The 27,783-nt window shown below is 46.3% G+C and overlaps 1 protein-coding gene across 1 annotated transcript in view; it reads right to left on the reverse strand.

Moving 5' to 3' along the window:
* Positions 1-27,783, reverse strand: part of F8 (coagulation factor VIII) — a 69,223-nt gene that overhangs the window by 19,712 nt on the left and 21,728 nt on the right. Inside the window, exons 9-17 of the mRNA XM_077825545.1 lie at positions 26,960-27,134; positions 20,113-20,206; positions 19,686-19,688; positions 16,872-17,083; positions 14,127-14,277; positions 13,564-13,773; positions 7,111-7,777; positions 4,396-6,207; positions 2,583-2,748 (exon numbers count right to left, since the gene is read on the reverse strand). Of these exons, the coding sequence (XP_077681671.1) occupies positions 2,583-2,748; positions 4,396-6,207; positions 7,111-7,777; positions 13,564-13,773; positions 14,127-14,277; positions 16,872-17,083; positions 19,686-19,688; positions 20,113-20,206; positions 26,960-27,134 (3,490 nt within the window). The remainder of the gene's footprint in view (positions 1-2,582; positions 2,749-4,395; positions 6,208-7,110; positions 7,778-13,563; positions 13,774-14,126; positions 14,278-16,871; positions 17,084-19,685; positions 19,689-20,112; positions 20,207-26,959; positions 27,135-27,783) is intronic.

A 27,783-nucleotide genomic window follows, 5' to 3' on the forward strand; every position in this document is an offset into this window, starting at 1 on the left:
ATTTGGTGGTGTGGGTCTTGTTTAAAGGTCCTAAGCATCACTTGACCCTTTTTTTCCTCCCTGGTATAATAAAAGAGCTAATTTAGACTCAGTTGAGAGTTTTTTTATGTGCTACAGAGCTGAAATCACTGATACCTAGGTCTAAGTATTAGACCTACTTTGGGACAGTGTCTCTATTGCAAAAGACTGCCCCTTGTGCACCAGCAGTGATGCCCTCCTGCTAACAGCTGAAATCACTGAGAGCTGTGTTAAGTGGTGGGCCCTGAAGATATCTTGGTGAGTGGCCAGCTAGGTGGCTGGTGGAGAGGCATGGAAAGCAGCCAGCAGTGCGGCTGGCAGAGAGGACCAGAGCAAAGCCCTGCAGAGAGGTGTGGCAATTGGCTAGCAGGGTGACAAGCGTATGCCTGAGTAGCGGAGCGTGTAAGGTGCCTCCTTATCCCCCCTTCCACCCAGGGTGGGAGGTAAACTCTGCAGATGAACCTCTGAACTCTGAGGCTGCACTTGCCAAAAGACAGCAACTTGAGTGGGGTGCAGAGAAGGGATGAGCATGTTAAAGGGGCTTTTGGGTTGCTGGACTTGAGAACCTTAGGGGAAAAGGACACTGCCCAACTTACTTGGAGGTGGGTCTTTTGCTCATGGTTTATGTTTATGAACCCTAGTTGTGGGGTTTTCCCAAATTAAGGCTGAGTTACTTCCCTCCTTTTATTAAAAGTTTTTCCTACACTCAGAGTCTGTGCTTATGAGACAGGAAGTATTTCCTCTTAAAGGTGCCCGGAGGTGTTGTGTAATTGTCCCAGGAAACGAGTGGGGGCTCGAGATGGTTCTTTGTTGTATTGTTGAAAAGGAACCCCTAGATACTGAACCTGGCACTTGTTGCTGCTGGCTCCACCTGGCAGAAGGGTTACATATGCTAAGAATTTCCCTCTTCCTTGATACATATGATGAGTACAGGTCCAATCCACACTGGACTGGGGTGTGTCTTTGGACTCAGTTTCAGCCGGTCAGCAAGAATGGACCCCAGCCAAACTCACACTATCACCCAGCTCAGCTGGAGCTGTGTGGGAAAAGAGGCCTTGTCTGCATGAGCAAATTGCACTGTTTAGCCTAAGGTGTGAACTGAAGCTGATCCAATTTCAAACTCTTTTGTGGATGCTGTTATTTGGTTTTAGCTTGAGTCCAGTTGGGACAAGGTGATGCTAAACTGAAACAGGCCCCTCTCAAACCAAAATAAGAGTGTCCACACAGGAGTCTGCACTAAATAGAAAGGTTTAGCAATCTATTAAACCGATGCAGTTTGCCATGTGGGGGGAGGGATAGCTTAGTGGTTTGAGCATTGACCTGCTAAGGGTTGTGAGCTCAGTCCTTGAGGGGGCCATTTAGGGATCTGGGGCAAAAATTGTGAATTGGCCCTGCTTTCAGCAGGGAGTTGGACTAGATGACCTCCTGAGGTCCCTTCCAACCCTGACAATCTATGATTCTATAAGGCCTGAGTTTATACACAGTTCCTCAGTTTGGTACCCTGCTCTTTAGGGAGGATGAATCGGAGCCTGATTGAACTTGGGGACTCGTGTGTCTCCCTTGGGAGCCATTCTGAATCCCAGTTAGCTTTCTTCCCTTCCCACCTCCTTCTGCCTTTTCAGAGGCTTTTTCCCAGAAGTGCCATATGGTATTTCTACAGAGACTGCTCTTGTGATGAGGAGACCCTCATCTGTGACTTAGACCTGCTAAATGACCTTGGCTGAGCCACTTCCCTGCTCTGTGCCTCAGTTTCCCCTCTCAGCCTTTGTCTATGTGCATTGTGAGTTCTTTGGAGCAGGGACCATCTCTCGCTCTCAGCAGCACAAAGGGGCCCTGATCTCAGTGGGGGCCTCTAGGTACCACAGCCCAGCTCCTCACAGCTATCTAGGTGCTGATCAATGGGAGTTAGGTGTCCTCTTCCACCACTGAGAATAGTTCTAGACTAGTATCAGTGGTGGAAGAGGAAAGGACAAGGAGTAATGGTCTCAAGTTGCAGTGGGGGAGGTTCAGATTGGATATTAGGAAAAACTTTTTCACTAGGAGGGTGGTGAAACACTGGAATGCGTTGCCTAGGGAGGTGGTGGAATCTCCTTCCTTAGAAGTTTTTAAGGTCAGGATTGACAAAGCCCTGGCTGGGATGATTTAATTGGGTATGGGTCCTGCTTTTGAGCAGGGGGTTGGACTAGATGACCTCCTGAGGTCCCTTCCAACCCTGATATTCTATGATTCATATTCTATGATTCTATGAACACCTTAGGGAGCTGGGATGGTGTTAGCATAAATAATAATTCCCCACAGAATATCCTTGCATTGTCAGTGCAATGAGAGACAACATACCCAGGGAACCACAAGGGAGTAAAGTGAACGTGACAGATCTCAGCCATGGCCCTTGGTTGGCAGTTTTCTAACTGCAGCCTATGGTGCAAGACAGGCCTTTAGTGCTAACGGGTCCCGGCACAAGAGGTAGCAGGAAGACCCACCTAGAACTAGAGGGGAAGCTTTGCACTGGGAATGTCCTAACTCCTTTTAAGGAAATGGGGATTTTCCTTTTCAGTCTGACTCACCATTATGACATCATCAACTTCCGCCCTGATGTATGGCCCTAGGATTCCCAAGTGTTCGTCCAGCTCCCCACGCGCCAGCGGCTGGGTGAAAGAGTTGTCCAGGTACCCTCGGAAAACCACTTTCTTGTATGGCTGGAAGGGCTTCCTCCAGCCCCTACTTGGGCCTCTGCAAGAACAAGAAAGGACCACATCCTGTGGGAAGGCACCAGCCATGCTCACTGAGTGGAAGGCTTGAGGCATGGACATTGGAGTCTGGGCTCTAATGCCTCTCTTCACCCCAACTCCCATCACAGCTCTAGTCCCTCTGCTAACACCCCAAATGAGCATCTCGGTTGGCATCGTGATATCAAGCTACATACCTGCTCAGGCAGAGAGTCTGAATGTAGAGCCAAGCCAGGAGCCACCAAAGGGCTCCGACTGGCCTTCAAGAGGCAAAGCATGAGCTGACTGTGACAGAGAGATCTATGTAGCTGCCAAGACATATTGGTAGAGCCCTGCAAATCTGTGAATATCCGCTTTATATCTACGGACTGTTTTGCGGATACAAATTGTATCAGCACGGAGCTCTACATGTTGGCATAGTCTCTCTGGTGCAGCTCTTCTTTGACTGGACCCCATTCAGAAGCCCAGGGGCTGAGGTACAGCCAGGTACTTACAGAAGCTCCAGCCTTTGCTGTCTTTGACCCTCTCTAGATTCTCAATGTTTAGTGGATTAGCTCTCCAGCGTGGCTATGAGCACTGGAATGCGCTACCTAGGGAGGTGGTAGAATCTCCTTCCTTAGAAGTTTTTAAGATCAGGCTTGACAAAGCCCTGGCTGGAATGGTTTAGTTGGGGATTGGTCCTGCTTTGAGCAGGGGTTTGGACTAGATGACCTCCTGAGGTCCCTTCCAACCCTGATATTCTATGATTCTATGAGGTAGCACTCAGACTGAGAGCAGAGGAGGTATGTGAGAGTGCCCCTATCTTCATCTCCCTGGCTCCTCCTCTGAGTTGATTGTTTTGGACATGGCTGTGGCCAGCTCAGCAGCCACACAGCGCTTCATGGAGGATGCTCCCTTTGGAGTCCCCCAGCAGTGTGGACAAACTGTCAAGTAGGGGACTAACCACAGACCAAGATGTTGGTCATTCCTCTCCTACATCTCCTTAGCACTGCCAGGTCTATAGGAAGCCAATGACTAAGTCTGTGGCTCCAACTCCTGCCCCTCACCTGGTAAGGCAAACTGATACTGCAAACCACTGGGAGGACACATTAGAGCCAGAATCTTTGAGATCAAGCTAGGGAGGATCTGAACTCCTCAACAAAGTGGAGTAGCAGGGCAGAACTCAGTTGACTGCTGCCAGCTGGGCTGCTACACTTCGAAGGAAGATCAAGGACTCAAGAGAAAGACAAGACTCTACTGGGGTGGAGCGCTGTAAGTAGGACAGGCTGGGCTGGAACTCAATGTCTGTCTCGTGGTGGGGCCTGTACCCTGGATGGATCTAAGCCAGTGGTTCTCAAACTGGGGGTAGGGACCCCTCAGGAGGTCTCAAGCTTATTACATGGGGGGTCACAAGCTATCGGCCTCCCTCCCAAACCCTGCTTTGCCTCCAGCATTTATAATGGTGTTAAATATATTAAAAAGTGTTTTTAATTTATAAGGGGGGGTCACACTCAGAGGCTTGCTATGTGAAAGGGGTCACCAGTACAAAAGTTTGAGAACCACTGATCTAAGCCTTGTCTGTTCATCCATGCTGCTCTATAGAAGGGAAAGCAATCAGTAGGGTGGGAAAGATGTCTCGTGCAAGGGGAAGGATGTGTCTGGTAAAACTTACTTCAATTTTAGAAAGTGTTGGGGTCTCTGGCTCTCATATTCCCACAGCACCTCGACAGCTGCAATGAAATACTGCTGGACCCTCCCAGTGAAGGTGCGCAGATCTTGGTTCTCCTCCCCATAGATGTCAAACTCTTCAGTGTCTCTCTCAGGTTCGCTGTATTCGTCATAGTCTGATTTCTCCTTCTGGGGCATTGAGATGTTGGACTTGACCATGTTGTTTAGGGCATTGGGTTCTCCAGAGGTGTCAAAATATTCCTCGGATCCAGGAGAGGAGCTCCTGTTCTTTGCTTTGCTGGTGCTTTCCCTGCTGCTCTGTGTCCCATCTACCTCCTGCACCACCTCCTTCCATTCTGGTGTCTGTATTTTACTACCTGAGAGAGGAATGGCGTCTTCTTCTTTAAACACTTGATTTTCTTGCTGGCTGTGCTTCAGCTTCCATTGGTCCCCTTTAAGAGTCTGATTGAGAGCCACGCCATCTTGGGGAAGTGGATAGTTTTCTTTGGAGGCCCGTTTTGTCAGGATCTCTGAGACCTCTTTGCTTGCTGGAAAATCCTTAGATTCAGTTCCTAATACTTGGTCCTTAACAGCACTAGATTCAATATCCTGCTGCAGTTTACTGAAGATCCTCATTTCCTTCAGCTCCAGCTGGTCCAAGGTGCTCACTTCCCCATCTGTCACATTTCCCTTGGGCTGCAAGCTCAAATGTGCCTCCCAATCAACACCCCTTTTACGCTGCATTGGAGTTACTGCAGGTGTCTTAATTCCACTCACTTGCCCCACAACCTGTGTTGAGATGGAGACCATACTTGTTGTTCGCTCTACTGCTGATGCAGTGGGCTTTGTGTCTGCCTCAGTTCCTACCTCCTGTTCCTCTTTGGTAGTTTTCTCACTTGAATAGGCAGAGGTAGCACTAGTTTTCTCCTCCTCTGACTCTTCCACCTTCAGAAAGGAGTTACCTCCTCTCTGAGCTGTATCACTTTCACCTTGGTTGTCATAGTGTCCCTCTACTGCTGGTGGCTCATGACTGCTGGCATGGTATGATAGTGCATCCGCTTGGCTAGGGCTTGATGGAAGAGAAGCTGACACACCTCTGATGTATCCTGTGGGGTTATCAGTGCCAGTTGCTCTATGATCTCTTGCTGTTGTGTCTACCAAGAGTGGCCTAGCAGCAAGGTGGTTTGCTCTGTCATTGTAGATTATCTTGATAGTGCCTCTGAGCACATCTCCAATTCCTCCTGTATGTTTACCAGAGCTCTGCCTTCCCTTCAATGCTCTGGCTTTATCCTCCAGTCCTTGCTGCACCTCTGTTTCTTCTAGTGAAGTTCCATGTGATTCCAGGGACCTCTTTTTTACATGAGTGCTGCATCCCTGAGAGTTTTGATCACAGGGCTTGAAAGCTGTCCTTTGCACTAGCTTTCCAGGGGTCTGGCTGTCCGAGTCCAGCTCCATTCTCTTATTTTTATGGAGTGTTCCTTCTTTGTCTGATGAATTGGCCTCCAGGAGATGTGTACCATTTATCAAGTCCACTAGCTCTGCTGGAGGCACTTTCCCGTTGAGATAAACTTCCTCATTATCTAATAAGCTGTTGTCTTCATTTGTTGGCCCATCTAAACTTAGCACAGTAACCTTGTGTTTCAGAAATGTGTCCTTGCTGCTTTGTAAAGGGGCCTTTTCGAGCTTCCTCTCGTTGGCCATAACATTTAATTTGAGTAAGTCAACGTTCTCCATTTCAGACATTTCTTCGTTTTCTGTAGCTTCTTGAAACTTTGTCCCCAATATTAATTCATCGCTTTCTTGTGTAGTAACATAGCTGGTGGCAAAAATGTCATTGCGGCCCAGAAATGTTGGTACAAGCCTTCTAGAAACATTGGTAAGTTTATCTGGGGCTAGCCTGATGCTACTTTCTGCAGACAAGGAATGTTCTACGTTTGAAAGACCCAGGCCATCACCAGATTTATCCTGTCTTAGCGGTGTAACACTCCTTGTCTCATGGTCCAACGGATGGTTTCCTGCAAGCCTCAGATCTGCTGTATCATTGATATCTAACAGCGATATGTTAGTCCTACCAAGGAGAAGATCTTCCTGATGTGGTGCAGGGGTCCTTTGAATTCCTGTATCATTTGAAGACTTCTCTACAGTCTTTTCAAAGAATACGTCTCCATTTGTAGTGGATGTGTTCTCTTGAAGCATGGTATCATGTGCTGGGCTATTTAACTTTCCTTCTTGAGAAGTTTCATAAAAGCCCAGCGAAGCCTCTTCTTGAAGTCTGGTGTCATTTTCTAACCTAATCGGTGCACCATTGCTTTTAAGAAATGCTTTCCCACTGTTCACATAGGTGATGACATGTATACTTGTGTTATCTGCTGACTTGTCTAATGATGCTGAAGTACTATTCCCTTTAACGAAAGTGTTATCTGTAGTTATTGTATCATTCAGTGGTATGTGTGGCTCTAAAGATGTAATATTCAATTCTAGAGGCATTTCTTCATCTAATGGAATCCTTTCTTGAAACCTAGAATCATGTTTTGAGTCATTCAGTTGCAGTGAACTATCATTCCCTCGAAGACCAGTTTCTTCAGCATTAAAGGAAGGTTCCTGATGGCCCATCACACGTGCTGACTCTTTTAATTGTGCCAAAGTAACATTCCCTTTAAGAAATTTTTCTAAGTTGGCTAATGGAGCAGTTGGTTGGGACATCACATTGTCCACTGACTTGTGCAGCTCTAAATTCTCTTTAACCATCTCTACAGCTTGAATTGGTCTACGCTTTCCAAAGAAGAGAGCATCTCCTTCTGGATATGAGCCAGCTGCTGCAGCGCTGGCTGAGCGTGTGTTATGATGGACCATGTCACTTAAGCTTGTTGAGTTTCCTTCAGGAGACGGGTGTCCAAATTCTTGGTCAGGGCTGATCATTTCTGACAAACCTGCCTCTTCTGAGAAGGAATCATAAGATATTGGCTCAAAGTTAGACTCTGTTTGAGAAGATAGTGAAAGGCCATGTAGATCAGACAGCACTGATGTGCTGTTGGAAGAGGGATCCATGGAATTATTCCTGCTGTTTTGAAGTCTGTTATTGAATTTGAGGAGCTGGCTGGATTTTCTCAAGCAGAGTGTTAGCTGCGGGTTAAGCGTCTCTGTTTCCTTTTTGGGAGAGGTGACATTATGATGCTTCCTCAGACACAGCCTGCGCCATCTCTTATTCCTGGGGAAGCCCCTAGGTTGAAGGCCATTGCCCTCATTTGTCAAGTATTCCGGTATCAAATCATAATCTTCCCCATAGGAATACAGTTCTGGATCAGTGTTACATTCAGAGACTGTGAACTTTGCCCACATTCCTCTGTCTCTGAAGTCAGGATTCAGGCATGCCAGCATCCATACGCCTATCCCAGAGAAGGACAAAAGAACAGCATTAGTTCAATATACCAGGAAATTTCAAGAGTTATCACCCAGCTGGTGCTCCCTCATTAGCAAGTTCTGTATTTTAAGAATGCTTCTGACATAAGCCAATGACATTCTTGTTTCCACTCCCACTGAAATCTATCACACACTGGGTTCACCTGTCATGCATGTCTCCATGTGCTGCAACATTTCTGGCAGTGTTTAGAATTATCCCTGGCAAGGATTTTTAACTGCTTTAATGCTCCCTAACACACCTAATGAATTGAATGCATCCCTGGTACCATCACCTTTACCTGGTATGTCCCCACAATGGCTTCAGTGGAGAGTAGCTATGAAGTGGTCAATAAAATGGCTGCAACTTTACATGTAAGTGCCAGTGGGATTCCAGAATCAACCCATCAAAGGTTTGGTTGGTGCTGTCAGATACACTATACTGGTTCTATGGTATAATGGTCACCATTCTGGATTTTGAATCCAGTCATCTGAGTTCACAAATCTCAGAAGAGCCAATACTTGGTTTGTTGTCCATGGGTGGCAGTGGATTCTCCATCTCTGGCAATTTTTAAACCAAGACGGTCAGTTTTTCTAAAAGATCTGCTCTAGTTCAAACAGGAATATTATGGGGCAGTTCTCTGGCCTGTGTTCTGCAGGAGGGCCTTTGAATCTATGGTGCAGAATGTCTTCTGCATATGCTGATCTCTTGAGTCCCAGTCACCATTTCTCTTCTGCTCAAGGTAAAAGAAATCAAAGCCCCTCTGTCACAACGCCCCTCTTCCTACCCCTCTGCTCTGACCAGCTCATTCCTGCCTGGTCAACTCTGAACTGTCAAGACTGGATATAACAACAATAATCTAAGTTTAGATAATTCTCCCCATGAACTGTTGATTTCTGGGTTCCCCCTCGTCCCTTCACTAGAGAGGACAGGGCCTTCTCTTGCTTTGGGGGGCTGTGCTCATCCTGGTCACCAAATAGGCTGGTGCCATTCACTCGTTCTAAATTCACTTACATAAATACAGTTATGCCACTTTCTTACTCTCCCCAGGGTGGACGAAGGGCCAAGGGTTAAAGCCACAAGCACAACTCTGAGTTGCCAGTGCCCATGTGGCTGTTTCAAATCAAAAACAGGAAAAAGCTCAAGGGCAGTTGTCATTGATTGCACAGCACACTAGCATCATAACAGGCCTAACCCAACTCCCATAAAACTCTGTGACTAGACTCCGCTGGGAGTGTCTGACCCAGTGAGTGTGACAGGCAGGTTAGGGATGAGGACGAAGAAAGGCCAGCAGGTAAATTGTGAGATTAAACGATTGAGTTAAATATGTGGGCTAAGATCTGGCTAGTTGCCTACAGGATGTGGACACTGGATTGGCATTCATTCCAATGGAACCTTGATGTGGCTTTGGCAATCTCAGCCATGATCCATGATGGGGATTATAGTTACTACATTCAAGCTGTTCAGTGACTTTTATTTTAACAGCTTAGCAGATACATTTCATCTGTCAGTGTATATGGAGGAAACTGGACTGCAGCGCTGAGATGCACCAGACAGAATTAGGCTCATTCCACAGAATTGTCCCCAGCAGTGTTTCCATCCCTCACTTCGAGTGATTTTCTCGACACCAGCAGAAAGCCACAGGCCCAGCACGTTGGGATTCACTATCATTTGGGAACTGGGTTGGGAGGCTGGAACAAACTTGACAGAGCGTATATGGAAAGATTTGCATGCATTATAACAGAACAAAAACACTTAAAATCTCAACTAGGCACTAAAATATAGTCTGTTCCCCAGCCAGACATATTGTCAGTAAGATTTGTTCTGAGTTTTTAAAAGGCAGCACCTAACATTCGTGCAGCCTTTTAAAATTTAAATCTGTGGACATGTGCTATGCTGGGCTGATCTCCCTGCAGTGTCATGCAATGGCATGACTCAGACTGGTAAAAATGTGGTGGTAATCTACCTAGGCTCTGCCCACAACTACAGAAAAGCTGAAATTCTGCTAAAACTATCAGCAGTGAAACAGTTAATGATGCTGGCCTTGCAAAACCAGCAGAAACCATAGTGACTTTAAAAAATTCAAGGCCTTCTCTATAAATGATAAGGGGGGGGGGGAAGGCACAAGCCTAATTTTAAAAAGAATTATGTGCAGATCACTTTGACAAGAAACAAACAAATTATTGAATAGAAACAGCACCCCCTGATGGTGAAACCTTTTGTCTACCATGACTCAGTCCAGATGTATTTTTTAAACTATTTTTAATACAGTTTTAAGTACGTTTGATGGGGGTGAAATGTGCCAGATTGACAGCCCTGGGAATTGAAGGCCTGTATTTATTATAGACAAGATGCAGTATAGGCAGAGGCAGCATATGCTTCTTCCACACTGTCCTTGTCAATGTATCCCAGAGAGGCGCCCCTAGAAGAGAAAGGTATGTTCATTCTTTCCAGCTCATTTAGGCCCTGATCTTGCCAGATCTATGGGGGCAGATTCTTACACCCTTGCATAGTCCCAGAGAAGTCAATGAGGCTGTGCACAGACAGAGCTCTTCCCTCGTGGATCAAGGCCTGAGTCATTTGTCTCTGTGCTCAGATGGCCACCAAGGAGGCTAGTGCTGAGGGTAGCTTTTTATTGCCACTAGAAATGGGACCGAAGCCATCTGGGCACTTCACATAGGACAGCAGATCACCATTAGATGGTGTCATAAACATACAGCTAAGGGTAGCATAAAATCCTTCCTCCACCTATAAGGGGAGGGATAGCTCAGTGGTTTGAGCATTGGCCTGCTACAGCCAGGGTTGTGAGTTCAATCCTTGAGGGGGCCATTTAGGGATCTGGGGCAAAAAATGGGGCTTGGCCCTGCTTTGAGTAGGGGGTTGGACTAGATGACCTCCTGAGGTCCCTTCCAACCCTGATATTCTATGATTAAGCTCAAATAACCTGGTTGGTACCAGACCAATAAGGGAAGAAGAGCCTTTCAAATCTGTGGGGTGAGGTTTTGTTGGGCTGTCTTTGTTGCTCTCTCCAGGACAGAGAGGAACCAGGGCATGAAAAAAACATCTCCTAAAACCCTACCTGAAATAAGCATCTAAGATTACAAAATTGTACATAATAGCGAGGAAATGCATTAGATTATCTTTTGGTTTAGCTTGTGAATTTTCCCCATGCTAACAGGGAGGTTTATTCCTGTTTTTTCTAACTTTAAAGTTTTGCCTAGAGGGGAATCCCCTGTGTTTTAAATCTAATTACCCTGTAAAATTACCTTCCATCCTGATTTTACAGAGGTGCTTCTTTTACTTTATTATAAAGAAAAAAGTTCTCTTTTTTAAAGAACCTGATTGGTTTTTAGTGTCCTAAAAACCCAAGAGTCTGCTCTGTGCTCACCTTGTTTACCTATTTGGTTGGTATATTATTCTCAAGCCTCCCCAGAAAAGGGGGTGAAGGGGCTTGGGGGGGGATATTTTGGGGAAGCAGGAACTCCAAGTGGTCCTTTTCCTGAATCTTTGTCTAACTCACTTGGTGGTAGCAGCAATACCGTCTAAGGACAGGGAACAAATTGTGCCTTGGGGAAGTTTTTAACCTAAGCTGGTAGAAATAAGCTTAGGGGGTCTTTCATGCAGGTCCCCACATCTGTACCCTAGAGTTCAGAATGGGGAGGGAACCCTGACAGATAGTAACAGTATTTACCTTGTCAAACCAGTCCCATTGAGGCAGAAGGCTCTGCGTCCCATCACCCATCCCACATGGGATTCTGTAGGAGTGGAACAGTCTAGTTTTGCAGCTCAGGGAGTAGTGATGGCAAGTTAAGGGTTGTAATGATGCTGGTTCTGGTGGGACCCAACTGAGAGTGCCAATTCAGAACAAATTGCTTAAAGCAGGGCAGTTACAGCCCAAGGCTGGGGTTTCTATGCAAGCCAAGGAAAACCAAACCAGCCAAACAGAGAAGACTTTGGTTTTACCCCACTGGCAAACCACAAGTGTCACAAGCAATTCCCTTAGACACTCCAGTTTCCCAGTATCACCACCAGTACCACTTGTTATGGGGACAAATGGTTATGAAAACCAATACCCCAGTAAAAGAAAAAAGGTTCTCTTGATCCCAAAGGATCAAGCCCCTGACCCAGATCAATATGCAAATCAGATCTTACTCACAAATCACGCTGTTGCCAATCCTTTAGAATCTAAAATCTAAAGGTTTATTTATAAAAGGAAAAAGATATAGATGAGAGCAAGAATTGGTTAAATGGAATCAACTACATAGGGTAATGGCAAAGTTTTTGGTTCAGGCTTGCAGCAGTGATGGAATAACCTGCAGGCTCAAATCAAGTCTCTGGAAAACATCCACAGCTTGGATGGGTCTTTCAGTCTTTGGTTCAAAGCTTCAGTGTAGCAAAGTTCCTCCAGAGGTATGAAGCAGGACTGAAGACAAGATGGAGGAGCTGCAGCAGCTTTCCAAAGAAGAGAGCATCTCCTTCTGGATATGAGCCAGCTGCCATGTAGTCTTTCTTTCTTTGTTCCAAAGACAAGCTGTCCATGACATGGCCTGGAAAAACCTCAGCGTTCTCTCCATAGGCATGTCCCTGCATACCTTGCTGAGTCGCAAGGCGTATCTGCCTTCTCTCAATAGGTCACTTGTATAGCTGATAGTCCTTAATGGGACATCAAGCAGGCTAGGCAGAACTGACACCAACTTATCTGGGGTGTCACCCAGGAGCATAGCACAAGTTTGAAATACAGACAGTATAGCGCCAATATTCATAACTTTAACTACAAAAATGATACACACATAGACAGCATAATCATAACCAGCAAACCATAACCTTGTCTTAGACACCTCATTTGACCCCCTTTATATAAGATTTGGTGCCACTACAGGAGCTGGGTTGCAACCATGTTCTATATGGTCCCAGTTCAAGTCAATAACTTGACAAGGGTGCTTGTTGCATTCCATAAGGGTGGAATCAGAGTGGCCAAAAGAGAGATTGTGGCTTTTTTAAAGTCTTTTGGGAATGACCAATCAGCTTCTGCCTCTGGCACCTGAATAAAATACTGTGGGAATTACTCTGAGTTCCTTGTTCAAAACAAAAAAAAAGTTTAAAAGTTTAACTATTTTTTAAATTTAGAGTTTTTATAGGGGTAACTTCACAATAACATTACATATCTCAGCATTCTTCACATCATTCGTTAGTTTCCAAAATAGGCACAAAATGTGAACGTGTCTTGTATTTCTCAGCTCTGCTCTCTTATTTCTCTGGAACAGGTCACACCTAAGAAAGGTTTCACAGACTGGAGATGAGGTCCTTCTCTGAATCTATAATGTGTAGGATTTGACTGTGGGTAGCACACAATACTGAATATGATTTTTCTTCATCTATACACTGGGCACCAGGTCATGGTCAGCATCAGGCCAGCAAGGCTGATTCTTCACAACCATGTTCAAACGTGGCAAACTTCTGTAAGATAGCCACACCGTAAGAGTTTGTTCTGATGATGTAACTTGACACTAGCTGGAGAGCTCTGTTGCAGGGGGAGTGTGAGTGGGGGTGAGGAACCAGATGCACCTGGAATTGCCATTTACTTGCTCATGCAGTTTCAGTTGAGTTTTGATTCATTTATCTCTTTTTCTCTTAATAAAGCTGGTTATTTTTCTAGCTGATCCCTACAGTCATACACGTAAAATGCTCCTAATGTAACATGCTGACCTGTCTTTGTCAACATATACTAAACAGCAGCTGGGCAAAGTAATTTATAAAACAACTAAAGTTACTAACCTGGCTTTTCCATGCTCATGAAGACAGTTTCTCCAGAAAGTGGAAAGAGGGTGAGCGTGTCCTTAAAGACCATGTTGTGTCTGAAGGTGTTTCCAGAGAAGAAAACAGACAGGAAGTCTGTCTGGGCACCGACACTTAAGACATACCAGTACACCACTTGATGCAGGCAAAGTTTCAGGTGCAGGTTGTCAAAGACGTACCCATTAATACCTGGAAGAGACATGGGGTGTGAGAAGTTTTATCAGTGCTTTGGTCTCACATGACGGCTAACCTTTTATATTTTAGTTGGGTGTGACAATACAGTTAAGACTTCAGTTCACTCCCTGTCAACAACCAGGTGTTGATCACATTCCCGCTCCAGAAGGAGCCCAGATCAGGACAGTCATGACCAGCTTACAACCAAGAAAGAACCCAAGATCAGGTCATCTATTGCTAGCTAGTATCAGCTAACACTGATCTAACATAACTGTGCTGAGCCAATAAATAAGATAGATCCTTATGTATGGATAATCCTGTTTTTTCCTTCAGTCCTTCACTTACAGCTCCCACCCTGGGATACTCACTGTGCATAACATTTGAAGCATAGAATTCAGGATCCTGTGGGTTCACCATAGCTGCATCTGTGCAGAACCGCTGTATATTTTCTGCCAGGTACCAGCTGTGGTTTTCATCAAAGACCGAAAACAGCACAAACCTCGTCTCATCTGACATCATCTGGGAATCACAGAGGAAGGGGGTTATTCATAATCTGGGATGGCTCTGGCCAGAATGTAAACTTATACTCAGAGGTCACAGTGTGCCTGCCAACTACCACCCAAGACTGGGCAGGATGTTGGTACTGCACCCAGGCCCACCAGGTGGCAGCCTTAGCTGTTGTGCCCAGCAATGCATTTAATCCCTTCCCTGACCAACAGCCTGATTGCTAAAGGCCTACGGGCCCCTGATTGGAGGGACAGGAGCACTCTCACTGGGTACCTGGATTATAGAAAGGCCCCAACAGGAAGAGGAAGCTGTCTGAGCAACATATCATTGTCTGCTGTTTGCTGCCTCTCCCAGCCCTGCCTTGTTACCTTGCCTGACCTCACCTCCCCAACCCACTGACCCAGTGACGGGGCTTGGCTTTTTCGCCTACTGACCCCCAGAAAGCTCTGACCATTGTCCTGGCCACCTCTGATGCAGTCTGACCTGCCGCTACCCCATCACCATGCACACATTTGACTCCAGCTCTGGCCTGCCCCCTCGCTGCCTCAGCCGGTGGGCATGACAGCGCGCTCAGCCAGCTAGTGGAGTCCTGTGGCTGCATGTCCTGTGCGTGCACGTAGCCGGGATATGGCTGCTGCCAAACTCCAACCTAGAGCCTCACAGTATGTAGGCAGCAGCTATATTAGGTGAGTTCAGAGATGGTAGATTCCAGAGTGAGCCACAGTAGCCAGGCTGAGCATGATGCTGCTTTGTGTTCATGTTACAATCAGGGTTGGGAGAAGCTCTTTGCAGAAAGGACAACTCATGCCTCAACCCAAAGAGAAGCACTGGAAATGCACCGTGAAAGCTTGTTCTTGCAAGTCTCCTTGCCCAGGAGTGGGCTCTGGAGGAGCAGACATGTGCTAGATGCTCATCCAAAGCAAACATCTGAACCTTTGGGGCCAAATTCTACCTTCACTGACACCAATGAAACCCTGGCAGTAGCCAAAAGCCCTGTCACTGACCATATGTATTGGGGATTTAAGAAAACGTCAATAAATTTTGTTGTCAGAGCTCATTAATTTTAACTCCCAGTGTCTTAAAAGCACATTGAAGGGGTCAGCTCTCTGTAGGACTGGGCCTTTGCTCAGGGCCACAGAGACAGGACCAGAACAAAAACAAATCCTCTGTCTCATGAACAGGGTGTGTGATACTCTGGGGAGACGGGGCCAGCCCCACCTGTGCGATAAGGATTTGCTGCTTCCCAGCCTGAGGGGGCAGGGGGCCAGGTGACAGTGGGCCTCATCAAAGGGTTGACAGAGCTCAGTCTGGGATGTGCAATCCCAGGGAGTGGTATGGCCATGAGCCAGGGTTTGCAGAAGGCCGGGTTCTCCAGGGGCACCAGCCTGGGACCGAGTGCCCTCTGTTGGAGCAGGGAAGACACCAAAATAACCCAGAAAGGGGCTGGGACCAGGATGCAAAGGGTAGGCTAAAAAGACTCCCATGGAGGGCAGAAGAACCTTTTTGTTTGTTGGGACTTTTAGCTGGATTGTTGTTACCCTGGAAGGGGTCATGTTCATTGTGACACGGCTGGAGGGCCAAGCCACATCTCCAACATAGACCTATGTTGGAGAGCTGAGGAGATCCACCTCAGGGAAGGAAACTGAGGCAGGGAGTGCTGGCAGTGCCATGCTTGGGCAAAAGGAAGTGCTATGGGGTGGTCATGCCTTATAATACACTCCCTCACTCTTAATGTTGCTGTTACACTACTATGCACCTGGTGCCATGGATATGTTAGTGACCTATGCACTTATGAGGCTGTTTCCTCTCAGGCAGTGCAGTCTAGTGGACTGAGCACTAGACTGCAATTTAGGAGATCTGGGTTCTTTTCCCAGTTCTGCCACTGGCCTGCTGGGTGACCTTGGGCAAGTCACTTCCCCTCCCTGTGTCTCAGTTTCCCCATCTGTGCAACGGGGATAATGATCATGACTCCTTTGTAAAGTGCTTTGAGATCTATGGATGAAAAGAGCTAGGGATTATTATGATTATTATTCCAGAATCATTGAGATCCTTCAGTGGCAGGAGAGCATAGGTGTGAGTTACAATATGAATAATTTCATATAACTCAGCTGCTGCGTTTCTGTAACCTCAGCTCTGATCTCAAATATAAGGGCATCCCTTAGTAATGTAAGTTACCCATCATATGGATATATGACCAGGCACCTGACAGCAGAACCAGCTGTTCAGAGCAGGTAACCATATGTCTACACTGAAATCCAGGGGACAGACACGTGTTTTGTCAGTTCTGATTAATATTGGTGTCATGGAAAGTAAAGACTAAATTCTGCAGCCCTTTAACCAAGCAAATCTCCCACGTGAGCCAATGGGAGATTTGCCTACATAAGGGCTTTGGGATCTGTCCCTAAGGATGAAAAATTAGCAAGCAATGATGCATTATCACCATGGGAAAATTCAAATGTTGGGAAGCTGTGGTGCAGTGTCACTATGTCGCACTGCAATGGCTCTGTCCTGCAGCTCAGACAGACAAGGAATGGGACTCCAGCACACTTTGGCCACACCTCCACCTCCGCAATGGCAGGTGGTTACGCAGAAAGGGAAGAGCTCACCTGATTCCCTCTCTGATCCATCGATTCTTTAGAGCAGATCAAGAGGGGGCCGATGAGCCCCGAGGCCGTGTCTCGGACTGGGTTGATGGAGCTGTAGTAGAAATGGGTCAGGCAACGAGGATCTGAGCCAGCTGGCCCATCCTCAGTCGTCACTTTCCAGCTGTACTTGAATGACTGGCCAGGCTCAATAGGTATATCCTTCACATCTTTATCTAGTAACAGACAACCCCCAAAAGCAATTCATTAGCATTCATTCAGAGGAGGGGGTAATCCTACTTATAAAATGGGCTGCAGGAAGGAAGGGATTGAATGGGTCAAGTAGGAATCAAGATCATACAAGCATCCTGTAGAAGCAACAGAAGGTCAAGGACAAGCATCTAGGTCCAGAAGCAACAGTACTTAGATTCCATGATTGGGGCTTCTTTTGTGGGGACTGCTGGCCCAACCCCAATCAGAGCTCCTGAAATCTCATGAGAAAGCCTGATCCCACAACACTTTCAGCCCAAGACCATGAGCCAACAAAGCATTCCCCTTCAGGAAGGGCACTTAAAGTTCAGCACACACTTAGGTGCTTTCCTGAATCAGGACCACATTTGCAAACCCAAAAGGCCTGTACAGTATGGCGGGAAGGTATGGAGACTTCTCTGGAGGTGCTAGTACTTGCCTGAGCCAAACAGAGTCAGGGATGAAAGGGAAGGTTTGTGCCTAATTTTGAAACCACTTATGAGTGTCATGGGCTGAGTCTGATCTGAACTCAAATTTATCTGGGTTGTGTCTTGCTGAGTGGGGATTATAGGTGAAATGGCAAGGGAATAGATAGGGTGAAGAGTGATGCAGAGAAGGGCAGAATGACAAACAAATACAGAATAACTGTGAGAAAAGAAGTTTGGCTAGAAGACAGAAAACGCTAACATCAAATAAATACCGTGATGATACCTCCTCAGGGCAATTGCTTATGCCCAATATGCTTCTGAAGGGGGCTCATCCACTCCTAATTAAGAGCCCAACTTGCTAGAAAAACTTGGATTTAATTGATCACCCTTAAATTATGGCACAACAATCATTAGGCAGAGATCCCACAAAGATAGGTGAGTGTTCTGCCAAATTTATAGCTGGGGAAACGGAGCCACCAAGCATGGACGTGACTTGCCAACAGTCACGCAGTGAGTCAGTGGCTGAGCCGGGAACAGAACCTAGCTGTCCTGGAGGAAGGCACTAGCTTAAATTAAATCATAGGGGGGAAAAAAAGGGGGAGCTTGCAAATCTGATCTAGTTTTATGAAACCTGAAGCCACTGGTTCCTCTCCTTTTCTTGGAGGTTCCCATCCCAGCTAGAAGCAGCAGCAGAGGATCTTGTTCATGCACTGCGATTGTTGCCCTAGATAGTTTTAATCCTTAAGGAAGAAAGAGGAGGGAGACAGAAGTGCATGATGCCCACCCAAGAATCACGATGGTTCCTAAGTAACAGTGTCTCCCAAAGATTCCCACCAGGCAGCAGTCCAGCAGTGTTTGGAAGGCCAGGTGGTAACCTAGCAACTGCACAGAGGAAAACAAGAAGCAGTACCAGGAGGGTAAGTTGAACCAGAGGGAAACCCCAAATTAAAGCAGAGCAGGAGAGCGCTTGTGTGCCCAGCTCACCCATCCTGGCAGCATCAGAACGGAGGATTCCTGCCCAGGGAGAATTTCACTGATGCCACAAAGGGCCTGATTCTGCCACCCTCACACTAATTTTACAACAGTGTTACTCTGCTGACTTCAATGCAATTACTCCTGATTTACACTGGTATAAATGAGATAAGATTCCAATCCACTGAGCAGCATCTGACTGCGAAGCAGTCCTGTTGATTTCAGTACTGGTCACTGGGAAGGTGGCATAACTGGGTGGTTGTACTAAGTAAAATGGCAGGAGGAGGAGGAGGATTAGTGATTATCATTGTCCCCAGTCAGATGGTCCAGCAGCTAGGGCACTAGCCAAGGGCTTGGGAGACCTTGGTTCAATTTTGCCACATTTCCTGTGTGACCTGGGGCAAGTTGCTCAGTGCCTCAGTTTCCCATGAGTACAATGGGAATAATAGCATGGCCCTGCCTCACACAGCTGTGTGAGGCTAAATACATTAAAAACTGTGAAATGCTTTGAGATCTACTGCTGAAAAGAGCTAGGCATTGATTATATAATAAAAATATTGCATTATCCTACAGCTATGGCTCAAAACACTGCAGCTGACAGCCATGTCACTACCTTACTACACCACTGCTAATAGAGCAGTGTTTTATGTTAAGGAATGTTGTAATAAATGCCAATTGATCATTCAAAACACTTTTAGAACTACACAAGTTTATTTAGTTGACTTTGCTTTAAGCTACCATTTAAACCCCATTTTATAGCTGTGTGGTTCCAGGAAGGTTTTTGGAAGGGCTGGTCAGTATGAAATGCCCAGGGAATGAGGAGAAAGTGAAATATACAAGGCATATGCTGATCACTGTGCATGGGATGGGAACGAATTCCCCCAGTGCACGTATACGGCATCGCTCACTAGAAGGTGCATTATAGCAGTGGGTATTTCCTTCCTACGAAGCATTGCTGGCCACAGCCAGAGGGGGATACTGACTTGGATGATCTGATATGCTAAAGAAATCCTGTGTAAAGACAAGGATGTCTGAGGCTCGGTGATTCCTCTGCTACTGATGAAGAACAGCAGCAGAGGGATCGGTTCTGTTGTCTGGAAGCATCATGAGGGAACATGAGACCAGAGAGTGATCGTACATTGCAGAACTTCTGCAGAGGCAAGGAAACCCCATGAGGTTCCCTTTGTACAGCCTCCTCTGAATTCTGCATTTGTGGGGCAGGGTTGGCCTCTCACTGGAAGCAGCAGGAGATCTGGACTCCAGAACATGCAGATCTTCTCAGATCTTGGGGGCCCTAGAGAGGCCAGAGCTATCTGCATGAGGGAGGACTCCACACTGCCTCCTGGACCCCTTTGGCTGACCCTCAGTTCCCTGATCAACAGGACCTCTCCTGTCAGCCCCTGTCCTCAAAACCTCCCTGAAAGAGAGGGTTCCACAGTGCAGAGGGGTCTCTCCCCAAGAGTTAATGCAGTCTGAGAGGACATAAGTACCCAAGTACTTCGAATAGGTAAAACAACCCATTTACTGAGGGCTTCACAAAACTCTCCTGTTCTGAGGTATGTGATCTTTGCCAACAGCTCTGCTAAATTCCAGTGTCCTTCCTCAGCCAATCTCACCTTCAGAAGACTTCACTGGGTGATAGGAACTTATGCTGGTGAGCCCATGAGGGTAGATGTTGTAAGGCCGACTTGCTAGATTCTTGAACACAATCTGAAATGACAACACACAACAATAACACTTAGCGTCTATAGCCCTGTGTCTTCAAAGCTTTCCTTGTGGTCATTCACAGGCTCTGGTTCTAATGGGGGACTTCAATCACGCTGACATCTGCTGGGAGAACAATACAGCAGTGCACAGACAATCCAGGAAGTTTTTGGAGAGTGCTGGGGACAACTTCCTGGTACAAGTGCTGGAGGAACTGACTAGGGGCCATGTGTAACGGGTTGTATCACAGAAATCCCTTTGGGACTGCCACCTGATGTGCTTAGCCTACTTCTGAGCCTGTTTTCCCTGCCAGCTTGGGACTTCAGTGCCCTGCCTGGCTTGAGCTAGACATGCTAGCCTGCTACAAACACAGACCCAGGCCTGAACTACGTTCCCCAAAAGCTGCAGGTTTAACTGAAAATAGCTTAAGAAGTGCTCCTGTCTCCAGCACTCAGATACCCAACTCCCAATGGGGTCCAAACTCCAAATAAATCCGTTTTATCCTGTATAAAGCTTACACAGGGTAAACTCATAAATTGTTTGCCCTCTGTAACACTGATAGAGAGATATGCACAGCTGTTTGCCCTCCCCAGCTATTAATACATACTGTGGGTTAATTAATAAGTTAATATGATTTTATTAAATACAAAAAGCAGGATTTAAGTGGTTCCAAGTAATAACAGACAGAACAAAGTGAATTACCAAACAAAATAAAATAAAACACACAAGTCTAAGCCTAATACAGTAAGAAAGTGATTACAGATGAAATCTCACCCTCAGAGATGTTCCAATAAGCTTCATTTACAGACTAGTCTGCTTCTACTCTGGGTCCAGCAATCACTCACACCCCTGTGGTTACTGTCCTTTGTTCCAGTTTCTTTCAGGTATCCTTTGGGGATGGAGAGGCTATCTCTTGAGACAGGTGAAGACAAAATGAGGGGTCTCCCAGGGCTTTATATAGTTTCTCTCTTGTGGGTGGAACCCCCTCCTTCCCCCTGTGTAGAATCCCCTCTACAAGATGGAATTTTGGAGTCACCTGGGCAAGTCACATGTCCATGCATGACTTAGTTCTCTATAGGAATGTTCCCAGGAAAGCTCAGATGTGGATTGGCATCTATCAAAGTCTATTGTCAGCTTAAGTGTTTCTTGATTGGGCACTTACTCAAGAAGCTGAGCAAATGCTTCACTGAGGCTACTTAAAACAAACAAACAAGTACACAGTACACAGCTGATATTCATAACTATGAATACAAAAATGATACATACATTCAAATAGGATGAATATATTCAGTAGATCATAACCTTTGCAGAGATATGTTACATGGCATACGTAGCGTAAAACATATTCCAGTTATGTTATATTTACATTCATAAGCATATTTCTACAAAGCATTATGGGGTGCAACGTCACACTGTGCTCCTCTTGACCTGCTGCTTACAAACAGGGAAGAATTGGTAGGGGAAGTAGAAGTGGGTGGCAACCTAGGCAGCAGTGACCATGAGATGGTTGAGTTCAGGATCCTGAAAAATGGAAGAAAGGAGAGTAGCAAAATACGGACTCTGGACTTCAGAAAAGCAGACTATGACTCCCTTAGGGAGCTGATGGGCAGGATCCCTGCGAGGCTAATATGAGGGGGCAAGAAGCCCAGGAGAGCTCACTGTATTTTAAAGAAGCCTTATTGAGGATGCAGGAACAAACCATCCTGATGTGCAGAAAGAATAGGAAATATGGCAGGCGACCAGATTGGCTTAACAGTGAAATCTTCGGTGAGCTTAAACTCAAAAAGGAAGCTTACAAGAAGTGGAAATTTGGACAGATGACTAGGGAAGAGTATAAAAATATTGCTCGAGCATGCAGGGGTGTACTCAGGAAGGCCAAGGCACAACTGGAGTTGCAGCTAGCAAGGGATGTGAAGGGTAACAAGAAGGGTTTCTACAGGTATGTTAGCAACAAGAAGAAGGTCAGGGAAAGTGTGAGACCCTTACTGAGTGGGGGAGGCAACATAGTGACAGATGATATGGAAAAAGCTGAAGTACTTAATGATTTTTTTGCCTCCGTCTTCACAGACAAAGCAGTTCCCAGACTGCTGCACTGGGCAACACAGCATGTGGAGTAGGTGAGCAGCCCTCAGTGGTGAAAGAACAGGTTAAGGACTATTTAGAAAAGCTGGACTTGCACAAGTCCATGGGTCCAGATCTAATGCATCCAAGGGTGCAGAGGGAGTTGGCTGATGTGATTGCAGAGCCATTGGCCACTATCTCTGAAACTTCGTGGCGATCAGGGGAGGTGCCGGACGATTGGAAAAAGGCAAATATAGTGCCCATATTTTAAAAAGAGAAAAAAGAGAACCCGGGGAACTACAGACCAGTCAGCCTCACTTCAGTCCCCGGCAAAATCATGGAGTAGGTCCTCAAGGAATCCATTTTGAAGCACTTGGAGGACAGGAAGGTGATCAGGAACAATCAACATGGATTAACCAAGGGAAAGTCATGCCTGACCAACCTGATTGTCTTCTACGATGAGATAACTGGCTCTGTGGATATGAGAAAAGCAGTGGATGTGATATAGCTTGACTTTAGCCAAGCTTTTGATATGGTCTCCCACAGTATTCTTGCCAGCAAGTTAAAAAAGTATGGATTGGATGAATGGACTATAATGTGGATAGAAAGCTGGCTAGATTGTCAGGCTCAGTGGGTAGTGATCAACGGCTCAATGTCTAGCTGGCAGCCGGTATCAAGTGGAGTGCCCCAGGGGTTGGTCCTGGGGCCGGTTTTGTTCAACATCTTTATTAATGATCTGGATGATGGGATTAATTGCACCGTCAGCAGGTTTGCAAATGACACTAAGCTGGAGGCAGAGGTAGATATGCTGGAGGGTTGGGATAGGGTCCAGAGTGACCTAGACAAATTGGAGGATTGCGCCAAAAGAAATCTGATGAGGTTCAACAAGGACAAGTGCAGAGTTCTGCACTTAGGAAATAATCCCATTCACTGCTACAGGCTACTGGCTAAGCAGCAGTTCTGCAGAAAAGGACCTGGGGTGACAGTGGACGAGAAGCTGGATATGAGTCAACAGTGTGCCCTTGTTGCCAAGAAGGCCAATGGCATACTGGGCTGTATTAGTAGGAGCATTGCCAGCAGATTGAGGGAAGTGATTATTCCCCTCTATTCGGCACTGGTGAGGCCACACCTCAAGTATTGTGTCCAGTTTTGGTCCCCCCACTACAGAAGGGATGTGGACAAATTGGAGAGAGTCCAGTGAAGGGCAATGAAAATGATCAGGGGGCTGGGGCACATGACTTACGAGGAGAGGCTGAGGGAACTAACAGCTAAGAAAAGGAGTTTGCCTGGGATCTGCCTGAGAGGAGGTACGCTAAGGGCTGCATTAAGGAGGCTGTGTTGGTGAGTATCTGAGTGTTTGTTGTGAGGACAGTGTGATTGTGTGCTGTGTGCTTGATTGGTTGTTTGAAAAGGGTGGGAACTGGGTGTGCTTTGTTCCAGGTGAGCCTGGACTGGGCAGCACAGCATGGGGAGGAGGTGACTGGGCAGCACAGCATGGGGAGGAGGTGACCAGCTGGGCAGCACAGCATGGGGAGGAGGTGACCAGCCCTCTGTGGAGAAAGAAGTGGTTCGGGACTATTTAGAAAAGCTGGACGAGCACAAGTCCATGGGGCCGGATGCGCTGCATCCGAGAGTGCTAAAGGAGTTGGCGGATGTGATTGCAGAGCCACTGGCCATTATCTTTGAAAACTCATGGCGATCGGGGGAGGTCCCAGATGTCTGGAAAAAGGCTAATGTAGTGCCCATCTTTAAAAAAGGGAAGAAGGAGGATCCTGGGAACTACAGGCCAGTCAGCCTCACCTCAGTTCCTGGAAAAATCATGGAGCAGGTCCTCAAGGAATCAATTATGAAGCACTTAGAGGAGAGGAAAGTGATCAGGAACAGTCAGCATGGATTCACCAAGGGCAAGTCATGCCTGACTAATCTAATTGCCTTCTATGACAAGATAACTGGCTCTGTGGATGAAGGGAAAGCAGTGGACGTGTTGTTCCTTGACTTTAGCAAAGCTTTTGACACGGTCTCCCACAGTATTCTTGCCAGCAAGTTAAAGAAGTATGGGCTGGATGAATGGACTATAAGGTGGATAGAAAGCTGGCTAGATTGTCGGGCTCAATGGGTAGTGATCAATGGCTCCATGTCTAGTTGGCAGCCGGTATCAAGTGGAGTACCCCAGGGGTAGGTCCTGGGGCCAGTTTAGTTCAATATCTTCATAAATGATCTGGAGGATGGTGTGGATTGCACCCTCAGCAAGTCTGCAGATGACACTAAACTGGGAGGAGTGGTAGATACGCTGGAGGGTAGGGATAGGATACAGAGGGACCTAGACAAATGAGAGGATTGGGCCAAAAGAAATCTGATGAGGTTCAACAAGGACAAGTGCAGAGTCCTGCACTTAGGATGGAAGAATCCAATGCACCGCTACAGACTACGGACCGAATGGCTCGGCAGCAGTTCTGCAGAAAAGGACCTAGGGGTTACAGTGGACGAGAAGTTGGATATGAGTCAACAGTGTGCCCTTGTTGCCAAGAAGGCCAATGGCATTTTGGGATGTATAAGTAGGGGCATTGCCAGCAGATCGAGGGACATGATCGTTCCCCTCTATTCGACATTGGTGAGGCCTCATCTGGAGTACTATGTCCAGTTTTGGGCCCCACACTACAAGAAGGATGTGGAAAAATTGGAAAGAGTCCAGCGGAGGGCAACAAAAATGATTAGGGGACTGGAACACATGACTTATGAGGAGAGGCTGAGGGAACTGGGGATGTTTAGTCTTCAGAAGAGAAGAATGAGGGGGGATTTGATAGCTGCTTTTAACTGCCTGAAAGGGGGTTCCAAAGAGGATGGCTCTAGACTGTTCTCAGTGGTAGCAGATGACAGAACAAAGAGTAATGGTCTCAAGTTGCAGTGGGGGAGATTTAGGTTGGATATTAGGAAAAACTTTTTCACTACGAGGATGGTGAAACACTGGAATGCGTTACCTAGGGAGGTGGTGGAATCTCCTTCCCTAGAAGTTTTTAAGGTCAGGCTTGACAAAGCCCTGGCTGGGATGATTTAGTCGGGGATCGGTCCTGCTTTGAGAAGGGGGTTGGACTAGATGACCTCCTGAGGTCCCTTTCAACCCTGATATTCTACGATTCTATGAACTGGGCTTGTTTAGTCTGCAGAAGAGAAGAGTGAGGGGGAATTTCATAGCAGCCTTCAATTACCTGAAGGGGGGTTCCAAAGAGGATGGAGCTAGGCTGTTCTCAGTGGTGGCAGGTGACAGAACAAGAAGCAATGGTCTCAAGTTGCAGTGGGGGAGGTCTAGGTTGGCTATTAGGAAACACTATTTCACTAGGAGGGTGGTGAAGCACTGGAATGGGTTACCTAGGGAGGAGGTGGAATCTCCATCCTTAGAGGTTTTTAAGGCCCGGCTTGACAAAGCCTTGGCTGGAATGATTTACTTCGTGTCGGTCCTGCTTTGAGCAGGGGATTGGACTAGATGACCTCCTGAGGTCTCTTCCAACCCTAATACTCTATGATTCTATGATCTTCAGCATTGTCTCCATCTTTTCTGGATTGGTCTTAGGCACACTTTGCCTTGCTATTGCAGGGGGCCTCGGGCACTGGTGCACCTCAGTCCCTCCTGTTCTCTGTCTGTGGCACATAACAGTCTAGTCTTCTGTGGGCTGTGATACTTTGGTCTCATTTCAGTTGTCAGGTTTAGTGTGGGAGCGCTGGGTGGTGCTGGTGGCCTCTGATGGCTGAAGGTCAGACTAGATGATCCAGTGGGTCTCTTCTGGCCTTAAACGCTATGATCCTGACTTTCTTTGAGGTCCCAGTTTCAGTCCGTCCGTGGAAGAGCATGGAAATGGCAGAATAGTTAGAGGGTAGGTAAATATTATTTAGACCCATTTTACAGATGGGAAAAGTGAGCCCCAGAGTGGCTGAGATTGATTTTTTAAAACATGGGTTCCCATAATTGGACACTGAATTCATAAGAGACTTGAATAAGTGGCCTGATTCACAGAGGTGCTGAGCACCCACAACTGCCATCCACCTCAAATGGGTGTGTGGCATTTCTGAACATCTGCCCAATCAAATAAATATGGAGATAAGTGCCACCCGAGTTTGAAGTCTTTGGCCTCAGTTCCTTGCGGTCAGCTACACAGCAAATCAAAGAGACTAGAACTAGAATCCGCTGAATCATAACCTGTTCTCACCAGAAACCCACGCTGCCTCTTGCTAATGATAAACAAGTCAAGCAGCTGGTTAATAAAAGGGTACAATGAGATAGACTGTGCATACAAAGCAGCCTCCCCCAGGTACTGTACATCCTAAATTACCCGTGCAATCCACACATAGCTGGAGAAGACTGAAGGAAGGAAGTGAACTGTTGGGAGGCATGTACCATGTATGGGTTAGGACGATTACTAAGCACAGCTGGTTGCATTAAAGACAAGTCAAGAGCGTTGGGCCAAATCCATCCCATGTATATTTCCACTGAAGTCAATGAGGCTTTTACCTCTAGATTTCAGTAGCAATTGAAGGAAAGTCCTCTTCTCTGGTGGACTCTAGCCACTACAAGGGACTCAGTACAGAATCTGTGTTGGACCATAGGCATGAATAGAGAACCAGGAAGAAGAACAGTAATGAATCAGTAATGAGTTTACCCTTCCCATCCCTCTTACCAGAAAGCCGTCTCTCTTTTTTTCTTACCATAAATTGATCCCCAACTTCTCCTTTAAGGACAGGTCCCAGAATTCCTGTGTCACGTTGATCTGATATCTTGCGGTTCTTAAAGGTCCCATCCCCATATTCCACAAACATCACCTTCTTATACTTTGAACCAATTCGCTGAGGACCAGCTTCCAGAAACTGACTTGTGTAACTTCTACAGGGGAGAGAGGGAAAGGAGAACTGAGTAAGCCCAGGCAGAATTGCCAGGGGTGGGCACAGGAGCTGATTTTTTACTATTATCACCATCATTATTATTATTAATAATTGTATAATAATAAATTTGTTATCATGGTAGTGCACACAGGCCCCAATCATGGATCAGGGCCACATTGTGCTAGGCATTGTACAGAAACAGGATGAAAAGGAAGTCCCTGCCCTGAAAAACAATGCAACAAAATACAACTTTTCCACAACCCTAAGACTGGATTCAAATGCAGGCTATCACTTCTATAAGAGAGGAAGCCTACACCAGATGGAGTTGTAGGACAGTGTTGACCAATATACAAGGGGCTAATTAATATATATATACCCTGGGGTATATATATATATCACATTATCAATATGCATTATTCACACCAGATGTATTAATATGCATTAAGCACACAATATCAATATAACATTATATTGTATATATATAGTTCTAGCAGTTATATGGCCTAAAACGGCCTTTGTCTTTCTATAATCCTGTTCACTTATGCTAAGTATCCCATAACAGTTTGCAAAGCTGAAGTCAGCTTTGGAGTTAGAAAACAGCAAACTTGTCAAAGGCAAAATCCATTAATGTTCTGCCCTGGTACAGATAC

Source organism: Eretmochelys imbricata, chromosome 9, assembly GCF_965152235.1.
Source record: "Eretmochelys imbricata isolate rEreImb1 chromosome 9, rEreImb1.hap1, whole genome shotgun sequence".
Taxonomy (NCBI): Eukaryota; Metazoa; Chordata; order Testudines; family Cheloniidae; genus Eretmochelys; species Eretmochelys imbricata.